The sequence below is a fragment of the Periplaneta americana genome, chromosome 5 (genome assembly GCF_040183065.1).
Source record: "Periplaneta americana isolate PAMFEO1 chromosome 5, P.americana_PAMFEO1_priV1, whole genome shotgun sequence".
NCBI lineage: Eukaryota > Metazoa > Arthropoda > Insecta > Blattodea > Blattidae > Periplaneta > Periplaneta americana.
In genome coordinates, this window is record NC_091121.1 from 1,374,707 (window position 1) to 1,400,973 (window position 26,267).

The 26,267-nt window shown below is 36.5% G+C and overlaps 1 protein-coding gene across 9 annotated transcripts in view; it reads left to right on the forward strand.

Moving 5' to 3' along the window:
• LOC138699411 (uncharacterized) overlaps positions 1-26,267 on the forward strand; it is a 169,309-nt gene that overhangs the window by 117,020 nt on the left and 26,022 nt on the right. Inside the window, exons 4-6 of one of the 9 annotated variants that reach the window (XR_011332005.1) lie at positions 14,088-14,143; positions 14,274-14,420; positions 22,672-25,424. The exons of 5 other annotated variants lie outside the window; for them this stretch is intronic. Coding sequence is in view for 1 of the 4 variants with exons in the window: in XM_069825278.1 (XP_069681379.1) it covers positions 22,672-22,751 (80 nt within the window). In the remaining 3 variants the exon portion in view is untranslated. Of the gene's footprint in view, positions 1-14,087; positions 14,144-14,273; positions 14,421-22,671; positions 25,425-26,267 lie in introns of those variants that run through there. 3 more of the 9 variants (XR_011332004.1, XR_011332003.1, XM_069825278.1) reach the window with 3 other exon arrangements.

Sequence of the window (26,267 nt, forward strand, 5' to 3'; positions counted from 1 at the left end):
TCTGATAGAAGAGCTGAGGCTATCGCACCATCTGCGATATTTTATTTAGATATTTCCATTCAGCCCGTATCTTTTTTCATCAGAAAACAATCATAAACCTATGCAGTAAATTCATATTGTGGTCCCGCCGCTGAACGTCTTACCTGCCCTGCTACGAGGAACTCTCTGTAGAATAGGAGGTGGGGACCACTGTTTTACGGGCTGAATGGAAATATCTAAATAAACTATCTTAAGCAATTTGAAAAAAAAAAAAAAAAACATTGTAGCCTATTTTCAACAAAGTTAGAAGTTAATAAGTTTATAATTACTTTCAGAAATATAATACACATTTCGTGTTAATTATTCGGGCAATGCATGGCAATTACTGCAAATGCTTCTGTTAAAGAAAATGTTGAACAAAACACATAAAAACCCTAGGAATAGTAATGCAGAAATTTAACTCCATTCAGGCCACTCAACATGGCATTAGCACTGATTTTTCGGGATTTGTTTAATTCTCTTTCCCCTCAGCAATTTCTCAACATTTGGAACTATTGTTTGTATAGTGCAAAATGTGACAGCACATTTTAAGTTGTGATCCGATACTTGGCTTCCATGACATGGCTTGTTTATCTTCATCATAGGAAAAAATTACTGTTCCCACAGATATGTGAATCCGAAAATGTATGTCTGTACAATCGGGGAAATCTAACACATGGAAAGTTCATATAAAAGTCAAACAACTTCTTTTGTTTTGATATTTGTCCTTCAATTCACTATCGTAAAGTAAATCAATAAGTTCCAATTACGAATAATAATCGAAAATCAAATCGAAAATTTTCCTAGTCTTTAAATCTCGAATCAAATTCCTGGCGCAGATTGCATGATGTGTGAATGTATTCTTCGAAATCCAAAGTCTTAAGAAACTAGTATGCCTATATCGTTGTTAATTTTGAAAAATGTGATGTAACTTATCCTTTCAGTTAAGCTAAGGTTCCATAATTAGAGATGGGTTCATATTAAACGCCTTCACTGTCATATAACTTTGTAATAATCTTGTTGTTACCTTGTAGAAAACACTTTAAAGCATTCAGGTAATTCCATTAAGAAGGCAAGTTCACAAATCCATTTTTTCATTTTTCACTTATGATACAGACTTTTCTTCTTCCTCCGTGAACGATGATGTTTCCTCCCTCAGTTCAAAGAACCTATCCAATAATTTGCCACGACTTAGTCACCGCACTTTACTATATTATGACAGATCGCTAAGAAATAATTTCATGGGATAAATTAACGCTTTTCACTTTGTCCCTTAGACTCCTTATTACACCCGTTTTACTTCCAACCATGGAATGAGCACCATTGCTTGCCAAGGATATAAGTTTATTCCAAGGGAGTCCAAAATAATTTCTACAGCCTCTACATGAAAATATCGGAACCAGTAGTAGTATCTTTTATGAGAACAATATATAAGAACTCTCCTTAACCTAAAGGTTTTCAATAGCGCCTCTTACAAAAATCACCAGTTGGGGATTATCGCTCACATAAGTATTTTCATCTACTGCCAAAGAATAACAAATGAAAGACTGACAAACAATTACTAATTGCACCTGAACGTCCTTGGCTAGACCTCGGATGGGATGCATCATAATGGAAGGACACAAACTGATAGATTCGAACTCCTACACTTGTTGTGAGAAAAATTCTTCAGTTATAATTAAACATTCTTCAAATTTTCAATCTTTAAAAGGTTTCTAATATTTTACTGTTACAAGTGAAATTTTATAACTGAGTCGCACAGCCGATTCACTAACATTGTGATCTTAAACAACTTCTAGCTCAGTTTCCTTGAATTGTTGAATTAATGCTGCACGCTCTTCTCTTTGTATCTGCCATATTCGTTCCTGTTAGTTGTATAATGCATCTGTAAGTTGTATTTCTTCAGTGTGGCCTACGTTTTGAAGTGTTTTCTGCTCCTTACATCTCTTGTTTGAATGGATGGCAAGAACCGCCTCTGTTCACTACAACACAACGTCACAAACTAGTCCTCTGCCTGGTACAGTAAGCACGCATCAGCCAAGCACTGCCCATGCCCGCTCATACGCGAGTTGATGATCACTGATCTAAAACTTTCAAGGTCTAAGCAGAATTAAAAAAAAAATGTTAAAAAGCAATTATTCACACATTTTTCGGTTCTTTGGTGAAAAATGCAACAGTGAGGTGCCAGAACTCTGACAGATTACTAATATTTTAAAGGCAAAGCCTGATATTATAGTTATTTTTGTCTTTAGAGTTCCCTTACTACAATGAAAACACAACATTACTTTGCACAGTCAAGATCTGTTTGAATTATGCCTGAATCTATAATCTAGAAAGCTCTATAATTGGGATTTTTATGACTAGCACTTGTTGTAGATGGAACAGATTCTACCACAGGTGAAGTTCTTTGTTATAATATTTCCATATTTTCAGTTTAAACCCATTCTTCACTGTTTTTTAGGTTAGGTTTTCACCATTTCTTTATCAAAACCCTAGATTTATTACTCTGTTTAAAGGGTCTTTTGCCCTTGTTACGGAAATTTTTCAATCTTTTCATCAAATTTTACAATTATTTACCCTACTAACATAATATATTCTATTTTCACTGAACCAACATGTATTATAGGCCTACCGGTAGGCTGTATTCACTTATTTTCTTATATATAACTTACAGAGAGTTCTTATACAGAACAGTCCCAGGTAGTAATGTTTCAACGGCTTAATGACAGTAGTGCAGAGCACCTGTCCTGAGGGAGCTAAGCGGTAAGGAGTGGAGTGGGACTTGTCAGTGTAGAGAAGTATGCACAGACTTGTCAGTACACCTGACCACTTGCCATCCTACAACAGATTTGTTGGAGGTTGGAGTGGGACTGGTCTGCATGGGAACTCTCTGTAGGCCTATACATTCCTTTATACTACTTACAAACGGTCAAATACACTAAAATAATATTATTCTATCTACAACACGTACTAACAGACGAAAGTTTTGTAAACATACCAGTGACAGATCACACACCATGGAACTAAAACCCCAATATGTTTTCCTCCATTGCTGGACAGCACAGGATTATCTTGTTATGTAGGATTGCCATATATTTTTGATTGAAATCCAGAATACATTCATTATCGACTTGTTATACTGCTGAAATTCTGTTCTAGGTTATATATTTTTTAATGCTCATACTGATTCTCCTAATATTACAAAAGTAACCTAAAATTATTTTAGGGGGAACTTCCAGCTTAACTGATACAAAAAACAGATATATTTTATTTTGTCCAAAATCTGGAGTACAGAATTTTCTCTTTTTGTCTGTGAAAGAATTTGATAAATTCCTAAATTAGTTTCCGAGCTATGGCCCAAAATATGCACCAAGAGAGTTCTAGTCAACACCACCTGTCTGTAAGTTTGTCGCTTGTTCTCTGAAAGTTAAAATTTTTTAAAATTTTCAAACCATTTCCCTCATAATGAAGAAACTATTAAAGATAATTGCATGAAATTTTACGTGGATGATATATATATCATGATCCAAAATGTAAATTAATATCTTATTACTAATAGAAGAAATAAAAAAAATATTTGAATGAAAATTTTCAGGAAAATTTAAAAAATTTAAAAATTACTAACTACAGTAACACTACAAATAATTGGATGATATTAATTCACACTGCTGCCACAACCTACTGGAACAGGATGGACACAAGAGTTTAAAAATACTTTTAAAATTGTGGGAGCTAAGGGGGAAATGATGTTTGGTTGTACAAAAAAAGATTCCAAAATTTCGAAATTTTAAGATATGGCAGAAACAATTTTTATTTCAAGTAGTGGTTTTTGTGAATGAAGATGTGAATAAAAACCTTGTAAATTTTCAGCTTATTTCATTAAGGGATACATCAATCAATCTTCTTAATGTATCCAGCTGTTTGCTGACAACAGTCTATTCAGTTGTTTTTCACGAGAAATGAGGGGTATTTTGATCGGTGTTCATTACAGATGCATGTTGCTAGTAGCCAGAGTTGGGGTGTAGTCAATATATACTGCAGGGCTGTGTCTTCTGCAACTGGTACTGATGATTTTAATTTACTTCTTTTGTGGTTTATGGATGGACAGTATAGAAGAATGTGTTCCAGATCTTCATCATGATTATTACACCACAGACAAGTAGGATTATCAGAAATGTGAAATCGGTGTAGGTATAATTGAGTGACAATGTGACCTGTTCTGGCTCTTGTTAAAAATGTTTGAACATGTCTGGGCAAGTTTTTGTACATTTCCAGGTCATTTGGTTTCTTTTGTACAGACTGTAAAATTTTTCCTTTGTCAGAAGAGAGCCAATTGTTGATCCATAGGTTTGTAAAATGAGACTTTACTGAAGCAAAGAACCATATAATGAGACAAAGAGGCAAATATAATACCAATAGGATTGAAGTGTGCGTCAGTTCAATGCAGAAGCAAAATCCATTCTCTGTAATATAAAAAATGAGGCTAAAAAGAATAAATTCATTAAGGGATACATGAGAAAATTAAAAAACAAAAAACAAAAAGTTTACTGGTACAACTCTCGCAAAAGATTTGACAACCTCGCAACTGTTGAGATTTAAAACGCAGGTACTGGTTCCTGGTCAGGCATAAGTCCACTTGCAAAACATTTCTCTCTGTCAGTCGTTCGCTCGCCAATAGGTGCTTGTAGTGAATCTCTTTGTGTTCCTCTAGGGAAGTTTTATGTATAGATATTCAGTGATAGCATTTATAAGTGTGTGCATGTATTATTATGAATATTATTGATTATAATAATTTGAATTACTAATGTAATCATAATTAATTTTTACCTGAAGGGAATATTGATAATGTGACATAATTAGGAATATTAAATCCAGACGTTTGAGATGAGCAGGCTATGTAGCACGTATGAGCGAACCCAGAAATGCATATAGAGTGTTATTTCGGAGGCTGGAGAGAGAAAGATCTTTGGGGAGACCGAGACATAGATGGGACGATAATATAAAAAATGGATTTGAGGGAGGTGGGATATGATGGTAGAGACTGGATTAATCTTGTTCAGGATAGGGATCGATGGCGGGCTTATGTGAGGGCAGCAATGAACCTCCGGGTTCCTTAAAAGCCATTTGTAAGTAAGTTGTTGTTTTCTCATGCCAGGTGTTTGACAATAAAGTCATTTAACCTCTTGCACTCCAATATTTTTCAAAGATATTGTCATGGTCAGCCACTGAAGCACAGATTTTGAGGTGTTCAGAATCCATTTCTTGATTTGAATTGCACAATGAGCAGTTAGGGGATTGATATAGTGCAATTCTATGCAGGTGCTTGGCCAAACAGTCATGGCCTGTTGCCAATCTAAATGCAATTACAGACGATTTGCGCGGTAAATTGGGAATTAACTGTGGATTATGATGCTGAGAGTTCCATTTTTTCCCTTGAGATTGTGTTATCAAATTTTGTTTGTTGAAGTCTAATTTTTGTGAAACTAAAAAGTAAGTGATGACAGAAATCTGACAACTCAAGAAATTTTTTTTAAATATGAACAACTGCAGTCTGTTCTTTTTTGTTCATGGCTTTTTTAACACTCTGACTGAAATAAACAACTTGTTCGTTAGGTGAGTGCAGTGGTGATATTCGGCCAGCTCGCACCAGTATTGACGAACCGGTTGTTAAAATATTTCTAGGTAATATTTGGAATTACCATGGGCATATACTGTATATGTTTAACATAACGAGAGAACTGATTGTTAAACTTTTTGAATATCACCACTGGGTGAGTGGTATTGTATAAACCCAGATAGCTATTTTGAAAACAAGTTGTTGGATTCAAGGAACGAATTGAGATGTGCAGCAATCATTCTTTCCATATTTTCCATATCTGGCTTGTCAGAGAAATAGGTCTGTAGTTATTAATATTAGATGAAGTTTTACCTTTCTTCAAAATGGGTATAATACTGGTAATGGTTTTCTTTTTCAGTTAGCAGATCCTGGTACTGTAAAACGTTCAGTATGGTTTTTAAGACTTGTCTCCAAGGTTCTTGATAAATTCTGAATGAATTAAATCTGGACCAGAGACTTCATTGCATTTAAGAGTCCCAATAGCTGCATCTAGTTCATGGATTGTGAAACTAGCAACAAACACTTCTCTTGTGTTCATGCAAACACACTTCTTCTGTTCACCTTCATATTTTTTTCATGCTTTTTTCTAACTTTTTGTGAGTTGTTGTGATTCTATGTATTATTGCATATGTACTTAGAAAGGCATTTTCAATAACCTGGGGGTCTGTTAGTTGTGTATTTTTGTAAATTATAAGTGAGTTACTTGGTGGATTACTGTTTGTGATATTAGATATAAATTCGGGTAAGCTTTTATACCATCTTTTCTATAGACCATTTTAGAGATGAAATTGTTAAAACTTTGCCTTTTGGCTGAGAGTACTTCTTTCTTAAATGTGGCCACTTTACAAGCTTCCAGTCTATAAAATTGTCTCTATTACTGTTCTCTTCTGCTTGTTTTCTGGCTGAATCACGAGCTACTTTTAATGTCATTGATTCTGGTTCATGTTAACACTTTGTTTAAAAAATTTATAATTGTTTAAATACACGTTAAAAGTGTTAAAATTTTTTAAAAAGATTATGTACCTTAGACAGACAGCCCGTTTTGATGCCGGTTCTGCATCATCTTCAGTATCCTACGAACTACTGATGTTCCTGTTGATCTTGCATACTGCCATTTGCATTCGTCAGTTGTAGGGGTGGGGGTGAGTTGCTCCTATGGTGGGGGTGTTTGTTTGTGTGCTATGTATCATGATGTCGAATAATGTGTGGGTATTGAACTGTAATTGTGTATTAAGTATACGAGGCCTGTCTAAAAAGTATCCGACCTTTAGCCAGAAAAAATATTTCAAACACCTGACGGGGTTGGGACCCTAATCCCCTTCAAAGTAGGCCCCTTGTGCTTGCACACACTTAGCCCATCGATCCTTCCACTGCCGGAAACACCTCTGGAAGTCTTCTTTTGGAATGGTGTTCAGCTCCGTCGTTGCGTTCCGCATTATCTCTTCTCTACTCTCAAAACGGAATCCTTTCAATGGTGTCTTCAATTTTGGAAACAACCAGAAGTCGCAAGGAGCCAGGTCTGGAGAGTAGGGAGGTTGGCGAACGGTTGTAATTCCATGTTTGGCCAAGAAAGTGTGGATCAATTGGGATGAATGTGCGGGGGCGTTGTCGTGATGCAAGTGCCAGTTGTTCGCCGTCCACATGTCTGGTCTTTTGCACCGAACTGCATCACGGAGTCGCCGGAGAACATTGTGATAGTACTCCTTTGTCACCGTTTGTCCTTCCGGTGCGTATTCGTGATGCACAATTCCACGGACATCAAAGAAAACAGTCAGCATCACCTTGATTTTGCTTCGCACCTGCTGCGCTTTCTTCGGCCTTGGAGACTCGGGATGCTTCCATTGCGACGACTGTCTTTTTGTTTCTGGGTCGTACCCGTACACCCATGACTCATCTCCAGTTATCACGATGTTCAGAAACCCAGGATCAGTGTTGGCGGTGTCCAGAAGGTCCTGTGCAACGTCACGACGGAGGTCTTTTTGTTCCGGGGACAACAACTTGGGCACGAATTTCGCAGCCACTCGGTTCATGTTCAAATCATCACGCAAAATTGCATGTGCAGAATCTTTACTCACTCCAATCTCTTCGGCAATCTCCCGCACGGTCAAACGACGATCTGCCATCACCAAATTTCGCACCCTCTCAACAACGGCTCCACTCCGAACAGTTTGGGGCCTGCCACAATGCTGCTCACTCTCCGCTGATGTGCGGCCATCTTTGAGTCGGTTGAACCACTCCATAATTTGTGTTACACCCATCACATCTTCCCCAAACACCTGCTGAATCTTACGAATTGTTTGACTTTGAGAATCACCAAGCTTTAGACAACATTTGATGCAGTATCTTTGCTCAATTCGTTCAGTCATCTATGTATGGACCTATCAAATTATATATGTGGTAAATCAAATACTGAATAATTATGAATTAGCAATAATAACTGTATATCGAAGTTTTTCATACTATTCTATTTATAACTTCATGTTCCTGTTTTGGTACGTTCCACTGACTGTTCCATTAAACGTTTGTCATAAACGCAGAAAATAAAGCCTTATTTTTACTGTGTGAGCAAAACATATGTGTATCTTATTTGCCGCCTTCCATACAAGATAAGACATGTTGGTGAGGTGACCTTGTACTGTGCTTCTATTTATTACGAGCGTATCACGACCGATCTTACCTCACTCAAGGGTGCGACACTCGACCAAGTTCAAGCAAGCGATTTAACTCCAATGCAGCATTCTGATAGCTATACTGTAAATATCTATTAATTTGAGAAAAATTCGTTCCAGCACCTGGAATCGATTCATTGATTATTCAATGAGGATGGCGAGACCTCATATAAGAATATATATGTACCGGTAGGCTATATGAGCCTCAAAAGCCTCTTAAGAGCTTAGTCACTGACAGATATTCCCCTCAGAATTTGTCATTTGAGCTCAGCACGTGGAACGGCCAGGCACTACATGCCCAGCAGAGTAGGCGAACTGTCTGGCCTTATCTAGGCTATCTGCCCTGATCATGGAACCTGTAGTTTCGAAACGTTAGAAATGTTAGCTCCAGGACATAGTGCAATATCCAAATCACATTCACCGTGAAAACCTAAAAAACACATATAATTTAGGGTTATATAGAAGGTCTAACTCCAAACTTGTTAGCAGAATTTTTGTAATGTGACATTGTTTATGCATTGCCAAGTAGAGACAAATGATACTTTGGAGAAATTGCATTAATGCAATCTAAAGCATAAATGAATTCAGAACTGTGTTTTGTACATGTCGAAATGGAAATTAAATAAAACTTGGTTTAATGTAACATAGTAGCAGCAGCAGTATCTATTGCCCAGACACTTGGAAGTTCTCCATTCACCTTCTAACTTTGCAGTATAATTTAGAGTCCGAATCCAAAAAATCTGATGCCAAAGCTGGACATTTTCGTAAATGTTCTTGATTCATCAAAGAGTCTTCTAGATTACACAGGATGCATTTTGGTGAACAAAAAATTTCAATTTTAAACAGGGTGCTGCAAACAGTCATGACCAGTTAGCATCCGAAATTTTGCTACTGAATCATGTCGAAAAGAATCAGATACCTTATATATTCTTTTTCAGTAAGTAATACTGACCAAGATTTATTATTACTGTTTTCTTAAAATTTCTTCAGAATTTTGATTTGAAATTTAATTTTAATGTAACATAACATGACTTAAAATACAGATTAGCCCAAAAAAAGTATACACTGTTTGTTTATAAATAACTTAAGAACAAATTCAGATAAAATTCTCATTTTCGGGGAAATTGTAGCTTAATGGATAGGTCGAAGAGGTGCTGTCGAGTATGCAGCACAGTCCCCAGACCTAACACCAATTTCTACATATGGGGGACCCTAAAGGATGTTGTTTATTGGGAAACGCCAGCTACACTGGATGTGCTACGAGAACAAATCAAAATTTAACGTCATGTGCAGCTATGACACTGGACACATTACAGAACTTAGTTCGTGGAGCAGTTCGGCGGCATCAATAGTGTTTGGATGCTGATGGTGGTCACTTCGAACACCTACATTAAGCTACAATTTCATGAAAAACGAGAATGTTTTCTCAATTTGTTTCACTGTTTTAGGACCCCATCTTCTTTCATTCAGAGCAGAACTAAGTACAGATCTAATACTTTTCTTCTTAGGCATAATTGACAACTTATCCAACTAAATATAACAACTATAAATAAACAGAACACTACAACTATACTTATTTCACTATTTTTAGGTCTATGTAAATGTTTCTGTGTAAATGAGACACTCAGCAAACGAATATAAACCCACAACACAAAACTAAACACTCAACTAACGATTATAAATGCACAAAACACACCAAACAAGGCTGCAGGCCGAGTTGATAACCAGTCTACTATTGTAATATGAAGTTACGACATGTGTACCGTACAAAGTTTCATCTGCTTTGATAAAAAAAATAATGTAAAATTGAATATTGTCTAAATGTAAAATTTTTATTGCCAGCTATATACATTTGCTTTGTAGGTGATCGATTCATATAGAGGGCCTTGTACGAGAAACATTTGATGCTATATACATTTGCTTTGTAGGTGATCGATTCATATAGAGGGCCATGTACAAGAAACATTTGAAGAATGTTATTATTGTCGGTACTGTCACCATGACTATTTATAAATATAAGTGTCAATGGTATTGCATTAACAGCTGTACTGATTTATTAATTCCAACAAAATCGTGACAGAGGTATGAAGAGGAATATAAGAAGTTTGAAGAGTGGTGTAAAAAAAAAAGTAGAGAATATTTCTGAAAAGTTTATGCTGGAATATTTTTCAATGAAAAGTGAAAAGAAGAAATCAAGTTCTCTGTGGATTCATTATTCTATGCTGCGGTGTACGGTATCACTGAAGAAAAACGTGGACATCAATCAGTAAGTAGACACAATAATTGTTAGCTTTTTAAAGCAAAAAAGTGAATTGTGAAAATGTTACCATTAATGTGTATAACAAATAAAAAGCTTACAAGGACAAGGATCCTGCTGATCCAAAGTTGCACTTGGGCATGGGTTAGATTCCAGCTTGTGCTCATTACTGGTAGTTTTTTCCGAGGTTTTCTCCAACCATAAGACGAATGCGAATGTCAGGTAATCTATGGTGAACTCTCGGCCTCATCTTGCCAAATACCATCACGCTATTACCAATACAATCAATGCCAAATATCCTAGTAGTTAATACAGGGTCGTTAAATAACCAACTAAACAAATTGCAGAGAGCAATCTGAGTAGTATAATGAAGCTTTAATGGTTGAAGTGTTGATGAAAATTTTTAATGATGGTGGTGGTAGCAGTATGTGTAAGAAAAGTAAATAGTTGGTGTACTATGGTTGATGTTTAAGAAAGTACGAAGTTAATACAATGCTAATAGTACCTCCCTCATGCCAATAATTCTGCTACAAAAAAGAATAATACAATTATGCCCTAATAAACTCTTGATTTCCCTTCAGAACTGTTGTATTCAGGATTTAAAATATTTGACTTCCATTAAATTTATAACAATGTATTATTGAATTTCGTACATAAAAACCGAAATATATTTAATTTATATTCACATAAATCAGTGATTTCAATTGATGCCCACAGGAGCAAGCGCGCGCTTTAGAGCTCAGGAGACCCTGAGCACTTTACAGCTGAAAGGAAAGAGACAGAAGAAAGAGGTCGCATATGCCGCTTGGTCGAGCTATGTTCAGGGATGGCCAGCACTGATTCAATAGATAAAGGGAAGAGAACTTATTATAACTGTATCCATGTTAATTTTTAGATTTGTCTGGAAGTATAAGTGCATTATAAGAATGTAAGTTTTAATTTCAATGTTCACTTTTCACAAGTTTGATTGTTCAAAAGAAATATTTTCTCAACTTTCTTTATAGAAAACTGAAATTTTCAGATATAGGCCTATTTATTTAGTAGCCTTACAGAATGTTTTCGTTAATTTAATATACCGTAAATGCATATTACTGAAGATAGTGTATTGAAAGTTTTGAAAATATTCGCATGGAAATGAATTATTAACAGAGCAACTACTGTTACATCATAAGCAAAAGATGCGTCCCCATGTATTGTAAAAATGTCAGCTCTATAGCTTCAGCACATTTCGAGAAAATAATTTAATATTCTGATGATAGGAAGTTGCTCACCAATAGCACCTTAAAAGCATAATGCGATAAGAGTTTTGTTACGGAATATTAGTTACACTTAATCAATTACACTTGTCATGTCATACCCAATCTCTTTTTTTGGGATATCACTTTCTTTATGAATGATGTGTTTCATCCATTTAGTACAGGATAGTTGTACTACTATGGAATTTATGAGAATATTCCTTCTTATCTCTTTATTATGTTATTAACATTTAAAACACAACTGCAATATTAAGAAATTGGTATTAGTACTTTTGTTTTACAGACAATGTAGATAATATCAAACAGAAAGAAGCCATATAAAAATAACGACATAAAATGTCACGTTCTGTTTGAAGTTTGTGCACCACTGTTTTCTTAATCCTACAGGCTGCTTACTTATGTACACAACCCTTCCTCTTTCCATACTTAGCGCTTGATGCCTGTGCATGACGTCAAGGTCAGAAAAATGCGCTTGCTTTGACATCACTGACAAATATAAAACCAAAAGATCAGAAAGCATATATTATGCTTAACAGAACCTAAATGTATCACAGCTGTAGCATATAATCACAGTAGCAACTTCGGTCCAAGGCTTTATAACATACCTTAATAGCTAAATTCCCAAATATACAATTTACTAATGCTCCTTATTTAAAAAATTAAATTAAAAATTGCTGTGTAGAGAGAAAATTTAAAGTTAAATTATTGTGATATGTTTTTTCTTGTTCTTTTTTATTTTTTTTATTTTTTACTCTGTTATAGTATTTCATAAAATATCTTAACGTTATGTGGAATGCCCTCTGAGCACGAGTATGTAACTTACTCTTTCTGGGGATGCTAGAATGTTTTTATATAAAAAGCAATATGTATCTTTGGTGTGTGGATAAGCTTTAGGGCTTCTACCGCGTTGTCTTGGTGTTATTGGCTGACGTTTCGACTGCTGTGTTGTGGTCATCTTCAGAGCAGAGCATCCAACAACTGCTCTGAAGATGACCACAACACAGCAGTCGAAACGTCAGCCAATAACACCAAGACAACGCGGTAGAAGCCCTGAAGCTTATCCACACACCATGTACACCAGCCGTGGAAGCCTACGCAAACAATATGTATCTTTGTTCTACGAGGGCTATTCATAAAGTAACCGTTTATTTCTTACAAACCTGTGAATGACGTTACAGAATTGGGTTACAATACGTTTGAAATTGTACACTCTAATTTATTTTTCCACACAGTTCCCAGTCACATTGAGACACTTGTCATAGCGTTTGACGAGCTTTGAAATTCTGCAATCGTAGAATTCGGCCAACTTACGACGCTGGTTTTCAACTCTTCGTCATCATCAAAGCACTTCGAGCCAAGCCACGTCTTCATATGCATGAAGAGATGGTAATCGCTAGGCACCAAATCTGGGCTATAGGGAGGATGATCCAATACTTCCCAGTTGAACTCTTGCAGTTTGGTCGCATTACAACGCACTGTATGCAGCCGGGCGTTGCCATGCAGGAAAATCACCCCAGAGCTCAACATGCCACGACGTTTGTTTTGAATGGCCCTTTTCAAGTTTGTTAGTGTGTTACAGTAACACTCAGCGTTAATTGTGGCATTCCTCTCCAAGAACTCCACTAGCAAAATTCCTTTTCTGTCCCAGAACACAGTTGCCATAGGTTTCCTCGTGGAAAGTGTTTGACGACACTTTGTGGGTTTTTTCGGGGAGTGAGTATGGTCCCACTGCATTGATTGAAGCTTTGTTTCTGCATTCACATACGCACCCAAGTCTCATCTCCTGTCACAATCTGATCGAGAAAAGCATCGCCTTCTCTTTTGTAACGCTCAAGAAAGGACAGTGCTGCTCCCATTCGCTGAGCCTTTTGTTCCTCAGAAAGAAGTTTAGGCACTTATCTGGCAGAAAGTTTCCAGTAGCCCAAATCTTTGGTAATCATTTTGTACAGAAGAGTACGACTAAACTGTGGAAAATCCCCACTCAGCTCTGACATGGGAAATCTGCGGTTTGCTCTAACCTTTTCGTCAACCAAACGAATCAGATCTGCATTCACGATACTCGGTCGACCACTTCTCTCTTCATCATGGACATTGGTTTGCCCATTTTTGAACATACAGCACCATCCAATTTTTAACAGTCTCCCGACTTCCGCATTTCTCTTCTCTTTGAGCCTTTTTCTACCTTATTTTTACATAATGTAAAAATTAATTGAAACATTTAATTTTCACATAGTTGAAGGTGATTTATATGATGGATTCTGTTGTTCCAGAGATGGACTGAAATGTGCAGCTAAGCTTATACAAAGAGTGTTTTCTTTTATGAACAGTAAGTGAACATATATATACATACATTCATATATGAGGTCTCGCCAACCGCATTAAATAATCGAGACTACTATTTTTTGTTAGTAGTCAACATGTAGATACCTATTAATTTTGAGAAAAATTCGTTCTAGCACCGGGAATCGAACCCAGGACCTCTCAACTCTGCGTGCTGAGCGCTCTTTCCAACTGAGCTATGCCGGGACACAATCCACGGTGCCAGCCAAACTCTCCTCATTATATCATCAATGGCCTGCTACCTGCATTTTAGACATACACTGGTAAGTCATATATGCAGGAGCACATATTTAAATGACTTTATGGCCAATTTTAACAAGCTTGTTAACATTGATATACCTATACTCACATATGAAGTCTCGCAATCCTCAGATGTCCGAAAAAGGAGCGCGACACTTTAATCAAATCAGAACTGCAAATCACAGTCAACTTCAATTACTCATGTAGGAAATTTTTACAATTTGTTTGAAACTATTACGCTAGGTAAAATATCTCAAAATACTTTAATTTAAGCCTAACTGCCAAAATGTAGAATAAAATTGTTTTTAGTGCCGCTAACTGAATTGAATAATTTTTCAATTTTTTAGGTGAAATATTGTAGACCACTTAGTCTCCCATATTTTCTTCAAAAACAGTTGGCAACCATAGCACCAATACTATTTCTACCCAAGTCTTCAACAGAAATCAGAGTGAAAATTCCATGTGCTTGTGTAATGCTCATACATGTTTTCCATCTATTAGGAATATTCACAATTTGTCGCATCTTCAAATAATTCTTTCGACATTCTGTAATATTCTGTGAATTTATCTGGATGCTGTGCTAACTCTACCAATAAAACATTACAAGCACCACGATTTTCAACCAATGAATCCAAAACCTACACCTTTATCTTCACATTCTTATTATTGCCTATAGCAGGAGATCTTCATCATCTGATGACTCCATACTGAACGACTCATTACATCAAATAACATGGCGTTATGTGTCACGCTCCATGTGCCATGCATCATGTTTCTTGCATCACCCGATGTGTAACTTGCCTAATCGATTTTATTCAAGTTGCGCACCCAAATTATAAAGTACAGCCCACATAGGAATGCAGCAGGTTTACAGCATGAGCTTCATCTGGTTGTAGTGTAATGTTTACTTTTCAGAATGTTACATATTTTCAAATACGAATGTTGTACTTATATTGTACAGGTGATATATTGTTGTTGGTCCAGTGTCTAGGCACTTGACAATAAGTCAATCGCTGTCTTGCACTCCAATATTTTTCTATGATGTTATCTTGTTCTAGCAATGCTTTGCATCCCTGGACATGTTTCACGTTCATTTCTTCATTTGCATCACACAATACACGGGCTGATGTATAAGAAATTCCTATCCTGTGCAGGTGGCTTGTCAAACAATCGTGACATGACTTGTTATCAACCTGATTTATGAGGCCCTTGAGGGATTATCTTGGGGTTAACCATTCAAAATTTCCTGGTAGTATCATTTGCTCCATCCAAATTTTATTGTTTTGGGCAGATCTGAATTTACTTCTGATTAGTTGTTTTACAGAATAATTGTTATTGAATTGTTGTAAAATTTCAGTTTTCTCTTTAGCCAAAAGTCTACTGTTTCATTTCTTTCATGTCACAATGGGAAGGAAACAACTATTTTTTTTCTGTAGTTTAGTTAGATAACGCATCTTTTTTAAATCTTGTAGGCTATTTTAGCCTTTTTCGTGATCTGTTGTAAGATTATAGTCTGTATGGCTGCCCTTCAATCTGATAATTAGAATTTATTTACTCTTTCTTACTTACTTACTGGCTTTTAAGGAACCTGGAGGTTCATTGCCACCCTCACATAAGCCCGCCATTGGTCCCTATCCTGAGCAAGATTAATCCAGTCTCTATCATCATATCCCACCTCCCTCAAATCCATTTTAATATTATCTTCCCATATACGTCTCGGCCTACCCAAAGGTCTTTTTCCCTCCGGTCTCCCAACTAACACTCTATATGCATTTCTGATTCGCCCATATGTGATACATGCCCTGCCCATCTCAAACGTCTGGATTTAATGTTGCTGATTATGTCAGGTGAAGAATACAATGCATGCAGCTCTGCGTTGTGTAACTTTCTCCATTCTCCTGTAACTTCATCCCTCTTCACCCCAAATATTTTCCTAAGAACCTTATTCTCAAACACCCTTAATCTATGTTCCTCTCTCAAAATGAGAGTCCAAGTTTCACAGCCATACAGAACAACCGGTAATATAACTCTTCATAAATTCTAACTTTCAGATTTTTTGACAGCATACTATATGACAAAAGCTTCTCAACCGAATATATTAACAGGCATTTCCCATATTTATTCTGCGTTTAATTTCCTCCCCAGTGTCATTTATATTTGTTACTGTATTTATTTAATCTATATAAGAGATTTTGCAAACATATATGTAAATAGACAGAAATCCATATAGAGTGTTAGTTGTGAGACCAGAGGGAAAAAACCTTTGGTGAGGCCGAGACATAGATGGGGGGATAACATTAAAATGGATTTGAAGGAGGTGAGATATGATGGTAGAGACTGGATTAATCTTGCTCAGGATAGAGATTGATGGCATGCTTATGTGAGGGCGGCAATGAACCTCCAGGTTCTCTAAAAGCCATTTGTAAGTAATATGTAAAAAGCAGTAACTTAAAAATTTGTTGTATATTCTCTGACAGAATAGTAAAATGAAAAGGTAGGACATATTCATCCCAGTTTCTGCACCTTTGAATATGATATAAGAGATTCATCCGTATAAATTTGTCAACACTCCATACGTGTGTATCTTGTCTCAATTGTTTCTATAGCCATAATCTTCAAACCTAGTTTATCTGAAGCCTACATATAATATTTGTTTGTAGTTTATAGACATTATTTCAATAGTTTCTTTAAAGCTGTGATGATATGTACTGAAAACTCACTTTACAACATTTTTTGGTGTGTTAAAATTGCATTAATATTACTGCCAGGATACAAACGAACGTATTTTTCATACTTGTTAAGTGTTTCGGAACCCTACATAAGAAGTTGAATGTCTTAAGAAGTATGTGATGAAATAAAATGGTGAAGTGTTTGGCAGCGAAAATATATATTTTTCTTGTTGAAACAGAGCTTCCGGGCTAAGATGCCGTGGTCTACTGGTGCTGACGTTACCAGACGTTTCGTCTACTTCTACGGCAGACATCTTCAGTGGTTAGGTATCCTCGGTCGAAGTCTTCTGCTCGGGATACCTGTAGCAACTGATGACATGACTGGTTGCTCGTCCTTATTTATAGCGCCGAGACTTGGTGTTCCGTTGTTGCGGCGGTCCGCGTCCGTCAGATCGTGACCTTGGACTGGCCGTGGCGTTGATTGGTCGCGGCGGCTCGCACCTGCTCGGTCCCGGTGGCCTTGGGCTGGTCGTGGCGCACAGTTGTTGCGGCGGTCCTCGCTCGCTAGATTGCGGTGGCCTTGGGCTGGTTGTTGTGTTCCAATATCGTGGCGGACAGCACTCGCAGGATTTCGGTTTCCATCCGTCGTACCGTCGCTGTGCACAGGTTTTGTACGAGTCCGTTTCAGGACAGGATGCCAGCAGTTGTTAAGTTTCAGACCCTCTTCTTTACGGTTGAAATTGTTTGGATGTTTATGGATTTCAATCACTTCCCTGAATAGGCGGGGGAAGTAATTGGACGTGTTACTGAGGATGTCTGTTTCTCGGAACTGTATGTCGTGCCTCCCATCCTGAAACGCATGTTCCGCCACTGCAGATTTATCCAGCTGTCCCAATCTGCAGTTCCGTTCGTTGAAATCCATAAACATCCAAACAATTTCAACCGTAAAGAAGAGGGTCTGAAACTTAACAACTGCTGGCATCCTGTCCTCAAACGGACTCGTACAAAAACCTGTGCACAGCGACGGTACGACGGATGGAAACCGAAATCCTGCGAGTGCTGTCCGCCACGATATTGGAACACAACAACCAGCCCAAGGCCACCGCACTCTAGCGAGCGCGGACTGCCGCAACAACTGTGCGCCACGACCAGCCCAAGGCCACCGGGACCGGGACCGAGCAGGTGCGAGCCGCCGCGACCAATCAACGCCACGGCCAGTCCAAGGTCACGATCTGACGGGCGCGGACCGCCGCGACAACGGAACACCAAGTCTCAGCGCTATAAATAAGGACGAGCAACCAGTCATGTCATCAGTTGCTACAGGTATCCCGAGCAGAAGACTTCGACCGAGGATACCTAACCACTGAAGATGTCTGCCGTAGAAGTAGACGAAACGTCTGGTAATGTCAGCACCAGTAGACCACGGCATCTTAGCCCGGAAGCTCTGTTTCAACTAGACACCGGCCGTGAAAGCCTGCATGCTAAGATATATTTTTCTTGTTTTGTTTTTTCCTCCCAATGTATAAAGACCATTATTTCGATACCAGTATGTAGATAATTCATATTTCATATGATATGCAAATACTTTCGTTCCTTCACAGTTTATGACATTGTCACACAGAATATATGATGTTTCTTTCAAATAATTCACAATTTAATGCACATTAATTTTATCATCCACTGTTTTATATGAAACTTTTCATAGCCGATTTTGGGAAAGTTATTGATTGAATTCCCAATATGCTCAGTCAGTTTAAGAGAGCAGTGTATTATGATAATAGATGTTTGAAAGAATTTTAGTTTTGTCCTTTGAAGAGAAAATTTGGCACGAACAAATGTAACTTTTTTTCCTCAAAATACAAGGAGAAAATGGGGAATACAGGAACAAAGAAAATACGAGACGATCAAGGTGAAGACAGATGGACGGGCAGGCAGGCAGATAGATTAATTTTTTCCATAATATTCTTACAGTTGCTTTATAGCATAGAATATAGCCTAACATATCCAATTCTTACGTTTAACATATAAAAATGCAAATACGAAATATATGTTGTTGTTTTCTAATGCCATGCGTTTGACAATAAAGTCATTTGACCTCTTGCACTCCAATATTTTTCAAAGATATTATCATGGCCAGCCACTGAAGCCCATATATGGAGGTGTTCCGAATCCATTTCTTGGTTTGAATTGCACAATGGGCAGTTAGGGGACTGATATATTCCAATTCTATGCAGGATATGAAATATATACAGAATTAATACCGGTAGGCCTACCTTAATAACAATAACATATTATACAATGCAATATGTTTACCATTTAATAGTACTAAAATATTTACACAGTACAGTGAAACGTCAAGAATTCATCTACAGAATAAAAAGTGTGAGATATTAAGTAATTTTTTAGTTTTACCTTAAATAATGCAGGGTTTTGGTTATGATTCTTATGGCCAGTTTCTCCAAGTAATGTTTAATTTGGCTTAACAAATGTTAAATTAACAGCTGGTTTATTTTAAACGTTTTGTTAAGATGTTTTTCATTTTTCCAACATAATTTTGTTTAAAATAACCAACACTTAACTTTAACTGTTGTTAATACTATTCTAACTACTCAACAGCAGTTGGTAATGATTTTGCATATATAAGACAACTTCTTATTGGCTGCTATTATTATTTAAATTCTGTACTTTAGAGTAAGTCATGATACATGTGTAAAATCGTAACCTGTTACAGTAGCCATGATTCATACAGTACAGAGAGTTGATAAATGAAAGTTGCATTGACTACTATTGAATAATAATAATTATTATAAGTATGGTTATATTTTATAATGCTAAATATGAATTTCTGTTTAGAAAAATCTCAGCATTATGACCACCAGGTGACAATAATTACACGAATGTGTGTAGTCAACTGTACACAAAACCCCGAGGAGAATTCCGTATGATATAAAATTCTCTAATTCAGGTCCATGTATAAATTATATGTAATTTCGTCCTAAAGAAGCAATTGCTGCTGAAACATTTTATTATTTACTCACTGTGTATTTTGAAGTACTATTGACATCGGCTATAGTTGAAGAGCCAGTAACATAGAATCTAGAGTTAATAGTAGCTGGTGAATTGGAACAAGTGGCCTATTTCTGTTTGTAGGATATTCAGATCTGACTTCAATTTCTTGCCACGTTAAGATCGCACATTTCCTCAATATTAAATGGATAATAGCTCAGCATCGAAATAAGCGTCAGTATGATAATCAGTTGACTTATAAAGATTATCTTCCCTATATTAATATTCCAAAATATCTTTTAAATTATATATTACCAGTCTTATGGCCGGTTTCACAAAGCTTCATTAAGGTTTTAATGATTAATTAATTTATTTACTGGTTCATTAAATCATTTTTATATCTCACCAAGCATCTTTAGCCTAACGAACCAGTAAAACTATCATTAAATTTAGTGATAGTAATTTCCGTCTTTAAATTTTTAATTATTCATTAGTTGCAATATAAAATGCAGAACGTTTCGACGCAGAATTGTTATATCTGGAACTGCTCGAAAATTAAGAGTCAAATGGAGATAATATTAACCATTTAAAAACCGATCATTTTGAAAATTTGAATGACACAAAAATTCACAAAAGATACCGCGTCACGAAGATCGTGGTACCGGTACTCAAAATTTTAGAAGAAACTGATCATAGGTTAGAATATCATAAAAACAGCTGAGACAAAGCTGAAACTAGTCAACTAAGTAGCATACAACTGAGTTTTATTTTAAGACATGAAAGTGATTATTATAACTACATACCGGTACCTAAGAAATATTAGTAAATTAATACATAATGTGCATTCAAACATAACAAAACTTAATTGGTATATTAACTTTCATTTATTAGAATTTTATTATAGCTAGCAATAAGATATGTTTGGACTGACTTTAAAACAGAAGCGAAAGAGCTGGATTCTTGGAATTTATAATCGTTTTCCTTTCCGATGGAAATTTTATTTTCCAGCTGGATAATCACCCCGCGCACACTGCCATAAACATTCAAAGACTGTTCACGGAAAAGGATGAAAAAGAGGAGGATTGACAAATATCGAGACATCCCACCTCAAAATCCAGATCAGTTCTGGGATCAAGTTCTGGCTACCTGGAAAGATTTTGCTAAGGACCAGAACTATTTCCGAGATCTGGTGGACTCAATGCCCCGAAAATGCCAGGGAGTGATAGACGCCGATGGCATGTGGATGAAGTATTAGATCCACATGTGTATTTATTTTATTTTTCTTTAATTTGTTTGCTTATCTTTGTTTTATTTCGAGAAGAAAATTGATCTCCTAGTGGAGCCAGAGTTGCGAAATAATTCGTTCCAGTACACAAAATTAAAAAAATTAAGAAAGGTAACATGTATAAAAATTAGTTACATTAATAAAAAAAAAAAGTTATCGCTGAGAATCGAACACGGGCCCCTGGCATAGCAATCCAACTCGCTACTGACTACTCCATCGAGGAGTCATGACGTAAGTAGCGCGACGAGGCACATATAGCTACTCGGCTTGAAGTCTAGGGGAAGAGTGCACATATAAACGTACTCGTGAAAATATTTTAATGTTCAGTACTAGCTAATGTTTCATTTGGACTGATTTACTGAAGCTTGGTGAAACCGGCCCTTACTGTAAACATTCCTCAAAGAGAAACATAACATGTTATTTTCACAACTTTTGTCTGAACAGCTGTGGTGTTATTAACCATGTTTAACTGTTTGTTAAATGAGTTAACGGCCTGAAATCCTACATTTAAAGTTAACAAACGGTTAAGAATCTGTTAGGCCAAACTGGTGTTGAACAAATGGAAAAACTGTATTTAACAAACTGTTGAAGGTTTAACAGTCGTTAAGTGTTCTAACAATACTTGGACAAACCGGCCATTAATGTCTTCAGGAAGACCATTGAAAATTTTTATTGCCATGTAACGTACTCCCCTTTGATAGCATGATAAATTTGATGATGGTGTATGAAAATCATTCTTTCTGCGGGTATTTGTGCTATTTATGGCTGAATTAGTTAGAAAATTTTCTTTATTACATAAGAATAAATTTATTAAAGAGTATATGTACTGATTTGTTAAGGTCAGAATCTCTCATTAAAAAAAATGGTCTACACGATTCTCTAGCCTTTGCTCCAATTATTATTCTAATTGCTAAGGAGACAAGGAGAACAAGTGTGGGTTATTTATAATAATAATAATAATAATAATAATAATAATAATAATTATTATTATTATTACTACTAATTTATTTATTCTGGTAAGGTTAAGGCCATCAGGCCTTCTCTTCCACTCCATCAGGACAGTGACAGTTAATTCCAGAGTTAATCCACCGTTGTGAGTGAGGGGTTAGCGAGCCTAACTCCGAACCCAGCGGGCACGGGTTCGATTCTTGGACGAATTGCCTGGGTGAAGTTTTTTCAAGGTTTTTCCCTCACCCCTATGGATGAATATCAGGTAACTTTATCAGACAGTTGGAACCCCACTCAACTACGCCACTTCCTTTTCTCCCCTATAATCCTTTCATTCATCATTCCGTTACTTCTTCTGGTTTTCAGATCGCTCTACAGGCGGCCCTCCGAAGCTCCTGGCTCTCTCGACTGGGCTCTGTGGATTGTATTCAAGTGATGATGCATAGCTTCTGCAACGCAACCTGGGGCAAACCACCTCTGTGGAGGACTTCCACCTCGGACCGTTAAGGGAGCATTGGAGGGGTTGCCGGAGCAGGAGTGGTACATGGACTTTGTTGGCTGTAGGGACCAGTTGTTAAGGGGGTCAAGTGGTTAAGTCAGTGCACGTAGGGGATCGATCGGTGGGCAACTCATCCCAAATAGGGGGTGTACAATATACCTCAGGTCGTAGTGTGTGGGATGTTCCCTCCCTCCTAACAAGAAAAAAAAAATTCCAGAGTTATCACTCATAGGTACTGCCTGAGGAAAAAGACGTAGTTCTACGTGGACAGTGAATACAAAAGAGAACAAGATGGCATACACTCATTCGTTCATAGGGTTCTGCCGGGACCTTCGCTATAAGTTCTTTATCAGGACTGGATAGTAGAATCGTGACGTCATACAAACGGGACATGCTCTGCATGCCATTTCTCTTGGGTATATTTAATAGTGGTGCTTGGCATTATTTACTCTAGTTAATAGTAAATTATATTAACAAGACAGTAATCAGCATAACTATTATTTTATCTACTACTACTACTACGGTTGTTAAACGAGCATTGATTGACTTCTTTTCCTATTGCGGATATATGCATGTTCAGCAGTCTTACATGTACCAACATAACTTATGAGACATTACAAACGTTTCACGCTAGTTTGCAATGTTCCAGCGGCATAGAAATTCGGCCATTTTCATACCTTAGGGAAGTGTATAGTGGTAAGAAAATGGAGTGTTATGACAGGCTAGGTTAGTTTAGACTTTTATTAAGTCTTACGTACTTATCTGTGACAGGTTAGGTTACGGTAGTTTAGGGTTTTGTTATGCCTTGTATAGGTAAATCTGTGTTAGGTTAGTTTAGAATTTTAGTGACAGGTTAGGTTAGGTTAGTTTAGGCTTTTATTATGCTTTGCATATACGAAACTGTGACAAGTTAGCTTAGGATAGTTTAGGCTTTTGTTATGCCTTGTATAGGCGAATCTGTGAAAAGTTAGGTTAGGTTAGATTAGTTTAGAATTTTAGTGACGGATTAGGTTAGGTTAGTTTAGGCTTTTATTATGCTTTGCATATACGAAACTGTAACAGTTTAGGTTAGGATAGTTTAGGCTTTCGTTATGCCTTGTATAGGCGAATCTGTGACAAGTTAGGTTAGGTTAGATTAGTTTAGGATTTTAGTGACAGGTTAGGTTAGGTTAGTTTAGGCTTTTAATATCGTCAAGATGAAGGTGAAAGCGATTGAGTGTGGTGCTCTTGAACAGGTAGTGATTTTGTTTTCTTTGTTGGCAGTTCAATTCAGTCGATGTCTATTCCAAATTTGGCGGAAGTCATTTAAAGCTCGTTTCTTACTACTGTTAGTACAGAAAAACGACAGTTAATAAAGCAGAAAATTGACAGGAATGCGCAGTTCTCTGAAGAAGTAGAAGCAGTATAGTTATTCATGAGATGTCATTTAAATACACACTATTATTGGTACCTGTTTTTTTATGAAACTCTGCAATTTTCTTCTTGTTCCTGAAGCACTGGCAATACTATCTTGTTTCATTTTAGAACATTAGCCAATGTAGTTGTGGCTCTAGAAACTAGCATACTTGTGAAATGTTCGCAATCACACACTGTAAAGTCACCACTATTACCAACACTTTCACATTGTTCACGTATTAATGTTTTCAAGAGACGCCTTTGATTTGTTGCATTAATGAAGTCGCTCTCATATTTGTCCGAAATTAAACACTGGAACACATTATATGCAAGTACAGTCACATTTGTTACGAATTGTGTGCGCCACATGAGTACTCCTCGGTCTATTATTCTTAAATAATTATTCAATTATACTGTATCACTGGAATATTCCAATGTCTGATCACAGTATAAACTTGTCAACATCTAACACACTTTACTACTACACTTACACACTTGGCAACATAACCTGCAATGTAGTAGGCCTATATCAGTGCCATCATATTATTTTCTTCTAACTCAACATCCTCACAAACAAAAATAACATCTTCACAACCACATTCCATAACAGCATCTAAATCTCCCCTGTAGTTACAATCATGTCCACTCCCATTTTAAGGGAATTTTAAAAGCAGACGTTAGTTGTCCATTACATAATTTCTCTAGCACAGCGTTTCTCAAACTTTTTTGAAGTGAGGACCATCTTTTTACGTTACTTGTGATTGGGTACAAAAAATATAATTAGAAAAGTATTGTAATTTGAATTTTTGGATCTGATTCGCCCGGATTTTAAAATAGGCAGAGTCTAAAATTTCTTATATCGTCATCTGGAAAAACAGAAATAAAAAGAATTAATGCAGAAACATGCCCGATTTCCAACAAGTAAATATGCAATTTGGCACGTTCTATTATTGGTATATGATGTACAATACGTGACCATTTCAGTGTGCAGACTGGGTGTCGGCAAAACTATTAAGAAAGTCATAAATACATGAAAAGATTGGTACTTTGATCCTCTGTTATAAATTTGGGTGGTCCCTGGCTGGGTTACAGACGCGGGATGTGTGGGGAAAAGATGGCGAGATACCACGTTCATAGTGCTTTACATCCCTCTTTTGTTGCTGAGAGTAGAGTGGGAATTCGGTAGACGAGTAGGGTAATAAATTTCATAAAATGTCAGTACTGGGAGAAAAAGTGAAAGGCGATTGCCATGGTTCATTTCCAAACTCTGAGATTTTCAGCTGTAGTGTGATACGCAATTCGTTTGAATTTTATTTTTTCTTCTGTCTTTTTTGAAGAACCAAAAGACCACAGGTGGTCCTCGGACCATAGTTTGAGAAATAAATAATTAAATATATGAAAAAATAATTAAATAATAAATAAATAGTTTGAGAAATAAATAATTAAATATATGAAAAAGACCCAACCCACTTTATTAATAACTATAAAATATTTGATTTTTAATCATAATATTATTATCTTACGCAAGTTTTGTAGTTTATATATTAACAGCATGGCATTAACTATATTAATAATTAATTTCTAATGGTAATGATGTCATCAAACCACCTCAAATTTTGTAGATTTTAATATCCAATACACAGCTGTACTCAGAAAATTACACACCGGAGAATCAGACCTGTAAATTATTTTTAGTAAGTCTTGAAGCTTTTAATAACCAATTGAATTTCAACTCTAAATATGTCAGCAATCCTGCAGATCATGGCCTTCGTGTAATAGCTTGTAGTTTATTGTAGTGTGTGTTTTGTTTTATTTTGAAATGCAATTAGTTCTCAAAACTGACGAAAGATGGATTTTGGAAAATAGAAAAATTATGTAGGAAAACTGACATTTCGCTGAAGACTTTGGGTTCCAAGCTTCAAAATGAGGGGTCATTTATTAAAATCCATTCAGCCATTGTCCCGTAATTTCCATTACCAGTTCAAATTATATATATAGATAGCATAGTTTAGTATACATAATGTAAATAATTTATATTGTAAATATTAGTGTAATTGTTAAAGTGGTC